At 38.8% G+C, this 13,969-nt stretch overlaps 1 protein-coding gene across 1 annotated transcript in view; it reads left to right on the plus strand.

The window, feature by feature from the left end:
- The window catches only part of LOC132405597 (teneurin-2-like), a 1,448,984-nt gene that overhangs the window by 664,167 nt on the left and 770,848 nt on the right, over positions 1 to 13,969 (plus strand). Inside the window, exon 3 of the mRNA XM_059990528.1 lies at positions 328 to 612. Within this exon, the coding sequence (XP_059846511.1) occupies positions 387 to 612 (226 nt within the window). The 5' untranslated portion in view covers positions 328 to 386. The remainder of the gene's footprint in view (positions 1 to 327; positions 613 to 13,969) is intronic.

The raw sequence follows: 13,969 nt of genomic DNA on the forward strand, positions 1-13,969 counted from the left end.
CAAAATTGGCACAACATCATGAGCCAAATAGTCTGTCTTGTGCTGTATGTTCGACATGTGGAGTTACTGTTTCAGGTCCAAAACCTCAGGAACTATTTAACACTATTTCTCTTTCCATTAATGCTGTTTGCCCTGCTGGGTGCTTTCAGCTTCCAGTTGACTTGGTGAAGTTCAAAAGCAAATATTTGATACTTATTGCCAGATATTAATAAATTATCTCATTATAATCACCGTGCCTAGTGTAATAATCATTGTTGTTTCCTGGAATTTTTTTCTCCAGTTAGATACAGTACGTTGATTTAAAGCTATTTTTGTTCACTATTTCAGGTTACCTAGAGGTGAAGATTTATTCAAACACAACCATCAGAAAAAGCTTGTTGTGAAGAATGGATGTTAAAGACCGTAGGCACCGCTCCTTGACACGAGGCAGATGTGTGAAGGAATGCCGCTACACAAGCTCCTCACTGGATAGCGAAGAGTGCAGGGTGCCCACTCAGAAATCCTATAGCTCAAGTGAGACCCTTAAAGCATACGATCATGATGCCAGACTACATTATGGGACTCGTGTCACAGAATTGGTCCACAGGGAGTCAGATGAATTCTCCAGGCAAGGTAAAGGTGACTAACTTTTTTTGTTTTATATATTGTAATTGAAGGAAAATTGAATATTAGAGAATAGCCAAGTCTTTTGCAGCTCTCAAAATTTCTTCATACATCCTTAATTCATCTCTTACCAGACTGAAATTTAATGAGGATCTTTGAGGGCAGCAATCTGAAATGGGTAATACTGATTCTTAGAACTGATTATCAGGAAATGATTCTGCATTATGCAAGTAAAAGTTTGACGTTAAATATTTTTAAATCTATCTCCAAGGCCAATGTATGATGTTTGAATAATGAGCATTACTTTTAAAGGATGGATTATCTGGCGTAAGAATATAAATGACTTGTGTCTCATATCTCAATCCCTTGTCAGAAATTCATTGGGAGAGGATTTTCTTGCACTAACCTATCCCACTCAGGAAATGGTGTCTCTAGATGTTGGAAAAATCTTTTAAAATATAAAGACTTGAGGAAAGATGAGGTGAGACCGCAGATTTATAAAGCTTGTTAGTAGATGTCACGTGGACGACCAAGGGGTTTCAGTGCTCTCCTTTGCCTTTGTGCTGGGTCATTGCTCAGTGTCTGCATGAGGATCAGCATTTGAACAGACTTATTTGCTTGCCCATTAAGAAGATCCTCAACAGTAAGTTTTAATTTTTTTAAATGCAAGAAAATTAAAAGTGACAGACTTTTCTTTTGCTGGGAGTGCCATTCTAACACTCCCTAACACTTTGATGCAAAGACAAAGCTTAAACGATCAACTTTGAATACTGTGTAAATCTTGAGACTCCTGAACAACAGTAGTATAGCTTCTTGGAAAACCATTGAAAAATCACAATATCTGAAAGGGTGCAGAGAATGATACCTGTTTTAATTTCTTTTCATTTCTTCCTTAAACAAGCACTCAAGATGATCATGCATGAAATCCGGTGAATTTTATTCCTGGTACCAGAGTTCTGTCATTTATGTTTCCAGATTTTTCTGAAACATTTTGTTATCAAAAGCCAGATGCTAGAGTTTTAGTGGAATTGCTGAGATAATGGTAAGTATTTTAATGGTACACCTAATGCTGCATTAAGAGCAAGCTCTCAAAGTGGTCTGGAAACAACATGAGAGCAGTTCACAAGCTGTTTGAGCAAACTGCTCTTGTTCCCATTAGGCTCCACTGCCTTCCTTAGCAAAAAAAAATGAGGAAAGCCTTTGGAAGGCTGATTGGAAGCAAAGCATCAATTATTAAAATTCTATTAAGGACAAGAAAATAATGGCAAGTCTGTGTTTATAGTTCTATTGGCAGAGAGAACAGGTGAGGTTGCAGAAATTCAGCATGTAATGGGATAAATCATCATTCTGTGGGATTTTCTGTGGGAACTCTTCCCAAATGGTACAGGAAAAATGAGCTAAAACAATGCAAGATATATTTTCAAGATATATTTTGTTTCCATGAAGGGCAGGCTCAGACATCAAAGTTATTTGAATACCAGAAACAGAGAGATTTTTATATTTTATATGATTTCAGATGGATAAATCTGTGTTTTAAATAACTTTATCCAGCTGTGTCCCTGGGAGATCTATATCATACTTCTACTAAGAAAAAGTTGCTAGATGTTGAACATGTGATTGTTTCAAGTAATTAGACTCAGTTATCATTTTCAACAGGAAACATATATTCACTGGCCATTATATAAGGTACCTCTTGTGCTAAATGAAGTTTCCACTAAGTGTATGTTCATGGTTTTCTGCTGCTGTAGCTTGATATATTGTGCTTTCAGAGATACTCTCCTGCACACCACCTTTGTAACTCGTGCTTATTTGAGTTGCTGTCACCTTCTTGTCAGCTTGAACCAGTCTGACTGTATTCCACTGACCTCTATTATTAACAAGGCATTTTTGCCCGCAGAACTACTAATCACTGGATGACTTTTGCTTCTTGCACTGTTCTCTGTAAACTCTGGAGACTTTTGTGCGTGGAAGTCCCAGTATATCAGCAACTTCTGAGATTCTGAAAGCATCCCATCTGGTAACAACAAACATTCCATAGTCAAAGTCACTTAATCACGTTTCTTCCCCATTTTGATATTTGGTCTGAACAACAACTGAACCTCTTGACCATGTCTGCACGCTTTTATACATTGAGTTGTTGTCTCATGATTCCTGGTGAGATATTTGTGTTAATAAACAGGTGTACCTCGTAAAGTGGCCACTCAAAGAGGTATCTTTGTTCTTTCAGTGTCATTTGCAAAACCAATCAAGTCAAAAAGAAAAGATCTTTCCACTCATCTGGAATGATGAATACTTGGAGAGAACTGTAGAGGAAGTGCCAATGTCCAAACATTAACCACCCAACCTCATAACATACAATGAGTGGTTAACTAGGACTGACATTCCATTTCAAATCAATAGTTATAAGGTGAATGTTATCTCAAAGCGTAAATCATTTCTTGCTGTCGAGCTTTAGTTCTGGCAAAAGACAGATAAATTATAATTCCATCATCCACTTGAAGGCAGTATCCTGACTTTTATTTAAAAACACTGTTGTTTATATATCCACTATTATAAAGATACATCTTCTTGAAAGGATAGACTCATTACTTTTTCTCTGCTTTTCAATTATTATACAGTTGAAGCATCGTGATGCAATTAATTTGCTAGAGATTTAATATACTTAGAAAATGCTTTCAGTTGCACCTACAGAAAAAGAAATAGCTTGTATAAAGACCTGAATTGTAATGCAAGGTATAAACTTGATTTCCTCCACATGTTCCAGTTACCACTTTGGTGCCCAGAAGGGACTGAATGTCATCTTTGTTAGCTTTACTTGCTTGTTTATGTTAACATTTCAGCACAAGCGATCTGATTTTTATTATGATGATCAATGTCTAATTGCTTGTGGGTGTTCATAGCTTACAGTTTTGCTCTGGATCTGGGAAGCAGCAACATGGGAAAGCCTCATTACAACCTTGTGTTTGAGAGCCATCTTAAATAAAATATGAGGACATATCAAGTTATAAAAGATAAGTTGCAGGGTAGTTAGAAATAGATTCATGAGTCACTGTGGTTTCCTGCAGCTTGTTTAATTGCCTTAGGGGCTTGGAGAGAAATTTCCCCAGAGTTTTTTTTCTTAAATTGGCCACCTTTTTTGCCTCACCCTGGAGAATGTGGTGCTAGGAGGTTGCTGGGAGATGTTGACGGTATACGTAGCCGCATTGCATCTGGATAAGGAAGGGTTTATGGATTGAACAGTCTTTGCTGTCCTTTGAGTACCTTCATATAAATTGTCATAGAGGGCACCATTTTTAAAATACTTTGCCCATGACAGCTTAATTTTCCTACTTTTCCTACTTTTTAAATAATGAACTATATATTTTCTTTCACTATTCTTCATTCTCTTTTGACAGAGATCATTTCTCCACTGAAAGCTTGTACAGAGTCCTCACTTGCAGCTTTGCACCGACAGCCATTAGGAAACAGAAGATCAAATCGCAGGCTGAGCAATTTATTGTTATTTGTCCCCCCTTTCCTGCCCACAAGAAAACATATAGCTATCACCATCTGTTTTTGTCCGATAACAAGGTTGAGATTGGGGACCTGCTGTGTGAGAAGTAACGGGAACACCTGATGCTTTGTGCTGCCGTCCTTTAAAAGCACATTTTAAAAATCTACTCTCCTTCCTGCTTAAAATATTGTCTCCTGCAATGCATCATTAACTAACATTAGGGGTATGGCTGTTACTTACATATCACAGTGTAGTCTCTTTTAAGCAATTTGTTTTTCCTATTCCAAAAGAAGTTTGATGTCCAATACCCAGTATATCTTATACTTGCAACATTCCCATTTTATTTGTTGCTGCAACGTTGTCTGCCTCCTTTTCCCTCTTCTTAATTTTCATTTGTAAATAGCAAATTGAACTTAGGGTTTTCTTGTGATTTTGTGAAGTTATGTGCACAGTGTCTTGTTATTCTATTGGCACTGAACTTCATTTTTGCACTTCACAATCGGAGTGTCTGCTTTTCTTTTCCAGCTGTTGCTGATATCCCACAATATCCTTTTGTTTCTTACATTCCTCCTATTTTCAGCATACAAGTTTAACACTCACAAAAATGTAACATTTGCTGCTGCACATTTTAACAGCTTGACCAAACACTTTCAAAGGCATTGAACTCTGAACGCAACTGGATGTGAATAATAGCTTAAAATCCATGCATAACTCAATTAAAGTGAGAACACTGTTTGCCTTTACATACGTCTTTCATGACCATAGAATTCCCCATTGCACTTTATAGTCATTGGAGTACATTTTTGTAGAGCAGTGTTACTATTTTAATGTTCAAAGTTCAAAGTAAATTTATTATCAAAGTACAAATGTGTCATCACCCTGAGATTCATTTTGTTACGATCATTCGCAGTAGATACAAAGAAATGCATTATTAGAATTAATAAAAAATCACACAGAAAGATTGACAAACACCCTATGAGCAAAAAAAGACAACTGTGCAAATACAATAAAAAGACAAATGGAAAGTACAGCACAGAAACTGGCCCTTCAGCCCATCTAATCCATGCCAAACCATTTAAGCTGCTTACTCCCATCGGTCAACACAGGGACCATAGCCCTCCATAACCCTACCATCCATGTACCTATCCAAAGTTCTCTTAATCATTGAAATTGAGCTTGCACCACTTGCACCAATAGCCCATTCCACACTTTCACGACCCTCTGAGTGAAGAAGTATTCCCTCATATTCACCCTAAATTTTTCACCTTTCACACTTAATCCATGATCTCTGGTTTCAGTCCCACCCAACCTCAGTGTTAAAAACCTGCTTGCCTATAAGCCTATCAATCATCCTCGTAATTTTGCATACCTCTATCAAATCTCCTCTTAATCACCTATGTTTCAAGGAATAAGGTCGTAACCTACTCAATTTTTACTTTTAACTTGGGTCCTCCAGACCTGGCAACATTCTTGTAAATTTACTCTGTACTCTTTCAACCTTGTTTACATCATTCCTGTAGGTAGGTGACCAAAACTGTATACAATACTCCAAATTAGGCCTCACTAATTCCTGTACTCAATACTTTGATTTATGAAGGCCAAGTGCCAAAATCTTTCTCAAAGTTTCAAAGGTTCATTTATTGCCAATATATTGTATTCGGCAGCTGTCTATCCTAGGGGATCATGGGTTTGTACCTCTGGTGGACTTTGTCCTCTCCAGGGTGCAAGCCTGGGCAGGAAAGCTTAAAGAACTGTCTGTTGCTCATGTAGTGAGATTCCCCTCTCCACATCACTGATGTAGTCCATGGGAAAGGCAAGCTCTCTGCTTGGCACCAGTGTCATCGCAAAGGTTGTCAGAATGAAGCTGTAAACAGCATCAAGCTGCTTTAGGGACCCTGGCTCCGGATTTCTTCCTCGGGGGTTTATTCCCAAATCCTTTTCCATGGGTAGGATGGGTAGGTGTGGCCGCAAGGCAGTGGAGGTTTAAAATCAAGAGTTTTCCTTCTCATAGGCAGGCTGCCATTGAAGGATGACAAGCCCCACCGGCCCGATATATACAACTCTGAAATTCTTCAATTCTCTGGGTAGCCATGAAACCAAGAAAGAAAGGAAACACAGCATGATCATCAACCCCCAATTCCTTCCTCCCTCACAAAAACCAAGCAAAACAGATCAGGCATATCGATCCCGAAATCTTCCCTCCCGCAAAAAAGAACAAATGAAATGGTTCAGGCACATCAACCCCCAATATCCTTCCTCCTGCACTAAAAGAACAAACAAAATGAATCAGTCACATTGACCACCAAATCCTTCCTCCTGCACAAAAACAAAGATGTAGATGGTCCAGGTACATCACACCCCCCAATCCCTCCTCCTGCACAAAAAGAAACAAACAAAATGGATCAGGCTCATCGACCCCTAATCCCCCACCCCACTCACAAAAAAAAATCAGAATGTCAGGCAAAACAACACAACATAAAAACTATAAGACTGTAAAAAAGAGTTTATAGTCCTGAGCAACTCTCCTTGGGTACAGAAGTGGGCTCTCACCTCTCTGGTACAGAGCAATTGATCAAAAGGCAAGAAGTTCACCCTCTGCACTCACTTTGAAGCTTCAGTCTTCCTTGTCACTTTAATCGATGAAGTGGAGCCAAGCATCAGCTTATGCCTTGTCCTGCAGCCTGCCTGCTACGAGGTTCGTGCACGCTGCCTCTGCCTCCCGGAATCCGCTCCGAGACAGCAGAGAACTGGCACTCCTCAAACGATCTCTAAACCTCTGCGCTCACCTTGATATTTCATTCACCCCCATTAATTTAATCAGCAAGCAATAGAAACTATAATTGACGAAACAAGAGTCAAACATTGGGTTGCGGCCCATTGCCTTCTCACCAGGAGGTACGCTCTGCCTACTGGAATCCTCTCAGAGACTGCAGAGTGCTGAAACACACCAACAATCTCCAAACAGTGAGACACAGGCTCAGTCAGATCGAGAGTCACACTCAAGACGAGAAACAAGTGTAAAAGACATAAAAGAAGTAAAATATATGACCCTATCTACCTGTGACATCACCTGTATTCTCAGATCTCTGCACTCCTCGGCCCAATTTAATAATAGTTAAATGAATAATAAATCCTACTCAGAACACGAGTTGTAGAGTTCACGAAAGTGAGTCGTATGGTGTGGAATCAGTTCAGTGATGAGGTGAGTGAAGTTACCCACGCTTGTTCAGGAGTCTGATGGTTGAAGGGTAATAACTGTTCCGGAACCTTGAGCTGTGGGATCTGAGACTCCTATATTTCTTTCCCGATGGCAGCAGCGAGAATAGAGCGTGACCTGGATGGTGTCTGTCCTCGATGATGGGTGCTGCTTGTAGATGTGCTCCTGGATGTGGAAGACTTTTCCTCTGATGGTCTGGGCTGTATCTGCTCCATTGTAGGCTTTTCTGTTCATGGGCACAGGTCTTTCCATACCAGGCTGTGATTCAACCAGTCAGGATACTCTCCACTGTGCATCTATGGAAATTTGTCAAAGTTTTTGATGACATGCCAAATCTGCATAAACTTCCAAGAAAATAGAGGCACTGCCAAGCCTTCTTTGTAATGGCACTTATGTGCTGGACCCAGGACAAATCCTCTGAGATTGTAATGCCAAGGAATTTAAAGTTTTGGAATCTAAAGTTTAAGATACAGCAGCCAATTTGCTCACATCAAGCTCCCACAAGAATGTAATACAGACCATATGCCATTTTTGGATTTATTTTCTTCATATAGATGGCTGAAATGAGTTGGATTAATGACATGAAAGATTTCTGTTGAAAATGCATTGCAGTGTATGTGATGGAGGGCAGAAGATTGTAAGCTCTGACTATTGCATTTAAATAACTGATGGTGGGAAGTCACATTTGATATGGTCTTTGTCACAGAACTAGATTCTACCTACAATTTTCCTTTTAAGGTTTAGAAAGGGGCAGCCATAAAATTGCAGCACTTACAATAGAAGTGCAATGGTCCAGAAGAAAGCCATTATCACATAAGTTAACTTTTACGAGGCCTTTCATTGTTTTGCGTGAAAGAGGATTGGATAAAGGGCTCTGCTGCTTTTATATAAAGAATAGCATATATTCGCATTGTGATTTCTATTCATTATTTTCTTAATATATTTGTGCTTCTTTCTGATGCAATTCATAAACCTCTTGTTTATTCTGCACCAACTTTCCCCCTCTAAATGAAATCCACAAATGGTAGACCCTGAACGGTGCACAGTAGCTGAAGACTATATGAAAGGAAGAATAACTGGATTCAGAAAGATAGTTCAAATTCCACAGTGGCAAATGGAAGATATAAATTCAAGTAATTGAATAAGCCAGGAGTTTCTTTAAATGAGGTTGGCATTGGAAATGATGAGTATATCAAGCAAATTGACATTTAATCCCATTTGGTAACCATTTAATTTAAGGGAAGGAAACCTCAATGTGTTTTGGCCCATATATAGTGCAGAGCCATAAATATGATTGATTATTTTCACCAATGTGATTGGCTCTTAATTGCTTTCTGAAATTGTTAACAAGTAAAGCATGCAGGGATGGATGATGTTTGCTCGTGCTGCTTCACATCCTGTGGGTTAATAACAAAGAGGATGCTTTCCTGCATTGCTTGTGGCAATGGTGATGGTCAGACCTGACCCTGTTTGTTACTTTGAGTTGATAAAGTGATCACCATCTTCCTAAAATGTAGTCAAAGTTGAGTTTATTGTCATCTGCACAAGTACATGTTTGCAATGAAAAACATACTTACAGCAGTGTCACTAGCACGCAGCATTAAATATGCAGCATTCATAAGGGAAACACAAATTATACACAATTTTTACAAGTCAAACAGAACTGGAACAAGAAAGAAAAAGATCTATATTGTTGCGAACCTGTAGTGGCTAGCAATGTGCAGGTTGTTTATAGTTTCACTGGCACTGTGTTCTATGGCACCAGTAATGTGATTGATGTTATGTAATTGTATACAAGTTCCTTGTGATCTGTCAAGATAATCCTCATTAATATTTCCTCACAAATATCAAAATCAGAACTTGTTTTAATGTCAATGGCATATGTCAAGCAATTTCTTGTTTTGTGGCAGCAGTACAGTGAAGTACATCACAAAAAACTGTAAATTATAATAATAAACCTATATACATATAATTAAATTAGTGCAAAAAATTGAGGTAGAATACATCGACTTACGTTTTCATTCTGAAATCTGATGACAGAGGCAAAGAAGTTGTTCCTAAAATACTGAGTGTGTGTCTTAAGGCTCCTGTACCACCTCCTTGATGGTAGCAATGAGAAGAGGACTTGTCCTGGGTGATGGGGCTCCTTTGTGATTGATTCCAACTTTTTGAAGCATTGCCTTTTGAAGATGTCCTTAATAGTTGGGAGGCTAATGCCCATGATGGAGCTGGCTGAGGTTGCAGCATTTTCCGATCCTGTGCAGTGAGTCAGCGATGTAACCAGTTAGAATGCTGTCCGTAGTACTTATGTAGAAATCTGTTAGAGCCTTTGGTGACATACCAAACATCCTCAAACTCCAAATGAAATACAGCCACCATCTTGCCTTCTTTGTAATCACATCAATATGTTGAGCCTCAGCATAGATCTTTAGAGATGTTGACATCCAGGAACTTGAAACTGATCACCTTTTCCACTGCTGATCCCTTGATGAGAACTGGTGTGTGTTCACTCGACTTTTTAACAAAACTACTTTATCAATAAATTGATGAAAATAAGATTACTCTCTGCCTTATCCTAGAATCCTCACAAAAATCATGGGATATTCCAATGTGGCCACAATGAATGGTTGTAAATAGTGAAGAATTTCTCCCATGTTTAAACTCCAGCTACTTTATACCATGGTACCACTCAGGGAAAATGGAACCAGTGGTGTTGGACGTGTCCATCTTCACCAGCAGGCATTACATTAAAACAAAGCAATGTGATAATGACCAGATAATCTATTTCTGGCGATGCTGAGTAATTAGTATATGGGATTTGTCTATTTGTAATTCACTTCTCATTCATGGTGTGTTCAAGATGCCAGACCACATGGTGGCCAATTCAGAACAGTATCCATCTGCTGTAACACAACTGCATTTCTCTCAGAGTTGTAACAAGCCACAATATTGTTTCCTACAATTGAAATAATCATTAATGTTACACTGAAATAATTTGCCTCTGGTGAAATATAATTTTCTCCAGACCTTGAGAAGAATTATTTGGAATATGGCATGCCTGTTTTTATCAGGAGGGCTGGTGTATTTCGATTTATCCCTATGCTTATTTCTCACTCAGCTTGTGTTAATTGGCTGTGATAACAAGCCTGTTCTCATAAGCGATTAAAGTTTTTATTTTCAATTTGACTTCTGATTTCCCACTACATCAGTACTATGTTTGAAAGCTCCAGAACTATTTATACATTCATTGTTTGCCCTGTTAGTGTTGTACTTTTTGTTAAAATGAGATGATACAGTTCAGAACTTCTGAAGTGACCAAAGCTAGTGTTGATTTAATGTGGTCTTTGTGATCACCTGTGTGTTTGAATATTGGTTCCTACTTATCCCTGCATGACTGCTATTTGGCAGGCAGCCAGACAATGGACTGATGATAAGAATGCAAGATAATGGAGATATCAAGCCACTTTAAGCCACTTGAAGGCTAGTTAAGGCTAGTGCCTACTTTTCTGCAGAGCAATGGATTGCATGTCAGCAAAGCAGAAGCTAAAACGTCCTTTTACATCAACAAATATTTTCTAAGCTTCCGCTGCGGATTTTAAACCAATGAAAAATGTTTCCTCTTCACATTAACTTGAAAAATCTGCAGCACGAATAGAATTTTAAGGATGGACCTGCTGATGAAACAAAGAAGACTGAGACTCCTTTAAACAACAACACACACAAAATGCTGGTGGAACACAGCAGGCCAGGCAGCATCTATAGGGAGAAGTGCTGTCGACGTTTCGGACCGAGACCCTTCGTCAGGACTGATGAAGCTTCTCCCTATAGATGTTGCCTGGCCTGCTGTGTTCCACTGACGTTTTGTGTGTGTTGTTTGAATTTACAGCATCTATAGATTTTGTCATGTTTGCTGAGACTCCTTTATTCTGCTTTACCCAAGTGCCATTTTGAACCCCGATTCTGACTTCAATTTATACTGTGCCTCAGATAAAATGCACTCAGTAGTCACTCTATTAGGTACAGACGTGGTACCTGGAGTGGTCTGCTGCTGCTGTAGCCATTCCACTTCAAGGATTGAGATTTTGTGCATTTCAGAGATGGGCTTCAGCACATCACTGTTGTGATGCCTTCCTGTCAGTTTGAACCATTCTGGCCATTCTCTTTAACAAGGCATTTTCACCCACAGAATGAATGTTTTTATTTTTCGCACCATTCGGTGTACACCCAAGAGATTGTGGTGTGCGAAAATGTCAGGAGATGAGCAGTTTCTGAGATGGTCAAAACAAACACCCCATCTGGCAACATGGTCAAAGTCACTGAGATGACATTTCTTCTTCATTCTGATGTTTGGTCTGAACGGCAACCAAACCTCGACCATGTTTGCATGATTTTATGTATTGAATTGCTGCCACATGATTGGCTGATTAGATATTTGCATGAAAGAGCAGGTGTACATATGTATGTAATAAAGTGGCAACTGAGTATATGTGATATCGGAAAGAAACTGCATGATAATTGTCCTTGATGATTTGAAGCAAAAGCACTCTTTACTGAGTTACTCCTGCAATATAAATGGTATATAAGATAGTAGGGCTGATCAGAACCTATGAAAAGCATTTCTGCAGGGTACAGTGTAATACAAATTAATCTGTTCTGTTGCTCTTTGGTGGGCAAACCAATAGCAAGTTGGCGCTTGCTAAAATTATACAGTCACAATGAAGTCTAGATGAACTGATTGGTGTTCAAGTGATTATCTTTGGCCTAAGGCATGCAGAAGCCTTGGTGTTACGGTGCTTGTGAGCATTTACACTGTCAATCACAATGCTCAAGTGACTACTTACTTGCCTATAAAAACACCAGAGAAAATGTTTGGTGGATTATTTTAAGTCCACTGAGCTACTCTGACTCTGATCCAGACATTTTTATTTAAAGTGTCCAACTTGCAGATTTACATTTACAGAACGCCATTAACATGGGAGCATGTCCCACAAAGCTTCACAGATCTACAATAATCAGGCAAAAATTGATATGAAGCCAAAGGAGATATTAGGAGGATTTTAAATAATGAAAGTGAGTTGGAGAGGTGATGGAGATTAAGATTGGTGGTGGAGAGCCACCAAATAAGGGCAAAGGGAAAAACCATAAGACATAGGAAAAGAATTGGGCCATTCAGCCAAACGAGTCTGCTTTGGCTTTCCATCATGGCTGAATTATTATTCCCCTTAACCTTACTCTCGTGCCTTCTCCCCATAACCTTGATGCTCTTACTAATCAAGAACTTATCAACCTCCACTTTAAATATACCCAGTGATGTGTCCTCCACAACTGTGTGATAAGAAATTCCACAGTGGGCTAAAGCAATTCCCTCTTATCTCGGATATAAGGAGACCTGTTGGATTGGATTCAATGAGATCCCTCGTCATTCTTCTATACTCCAGTGAGTATAGAACGTGCTTTTAAGAAAAGGAGGCTATAGAGGATGCCAAAAATGGAGGAATATACAACTCCAAAAGAGATTTAGTAAGAGGTAAAATTACACAAATAGAACTGAGTGAACCACTCTACCCCTTGAATATGAAGAGGATGTTTCCTCTTGTGGGGTAACCCAGAATTAAGGGTCACTATTTAAAAATAAGGTATTTCCCACGTAAGACAGAAATGAGGTGATTTTTTTTCTCTCTCTTTCCAAGAACTGTAATTCTTTGGAACTCTGCTCATAAGATGGTGGAAGCATGGTCTTTGATTATCTTTAAAGCAGATTCTTGAAAAGATGGGAATGAAATTATAATCAGGTCAGGCATCATCTTATTAAATGACAAGGCAGGCTGGAAGGACAAGCAGCCTGCTTCAGCTCCTAATTCATGCATTCTTATATTCCCCATGAACTAACATTTCAAAGCTGAAAATGTTGCCAGGCAACCTGCTTCCTTTATAAACAGTAAAGGCAGAGTGATCACACTGGTGCAGGGGTATTTTTTCCCATTTCAGGAATCGTTAACAAATTTGGACAAGTTAAAAATCAGTGTTATCCATTGCAAGTGAAGTTCTCACAGGATGAAGACTTTCTCATCACTTGAGGTAATATTTTAAAAAGGTCAAACAGGCAATCTTTTATAAACATTGTAAAAAAAAACTTTTCGATAAAACCTGTTAGATTTGATAGCAATAATTTGCATAGAATAAAGTGTGGATGTTTATTTTAAATTTTAAATTTAAGTGCAGAATATCAAAACACAAAGCTTATCTCTACCCATCAGTTTTGGCTGCGATTGTATTGTAACCCTGCCCTTTAGAAACAAATTGTATGCTTATAGCACTGCATATATTAATTCACAATGTGAATTGTGCAGTGAGAGTTCAGTGCTTGATAATTCTTCCCATCTCTTTATACTCAGCTCACCCATGAGAGGTAGCTCTGAGTGAAGACCTGGATCTTATGGCACTAAAATACAGAAAGTAGAAGCAGCAGGAGGCCATTTGCCTTTGAACTTGCTCCACAATTGAATCAAATCATGGCTGATCATTGTGTTGTCCCTAGTGTTTTCCCTTACTCATTTCCATTCTATCGAACTCCTTCTTGAATATATTTAATGATTTACCTTCAGTTGTATTCTGTGGTAGAGATATTCCATAGGTTCACCATGTTCTGTTTGATG

This window comes from Hypanus sabinus, chromosome 15 (assembly GCF_030144855.1).
Source record: "Hypanus sabinus isolate sHypSab1 chromosome 15, sHypSab1.hap1, whole genome shotgun sequence".
NCBI lineage: Eukaryota > Metazoa > Chordata > Chondrichthyes > Myliobatiformes > Dasyatidae > Hypanus > Hypanus sabinus.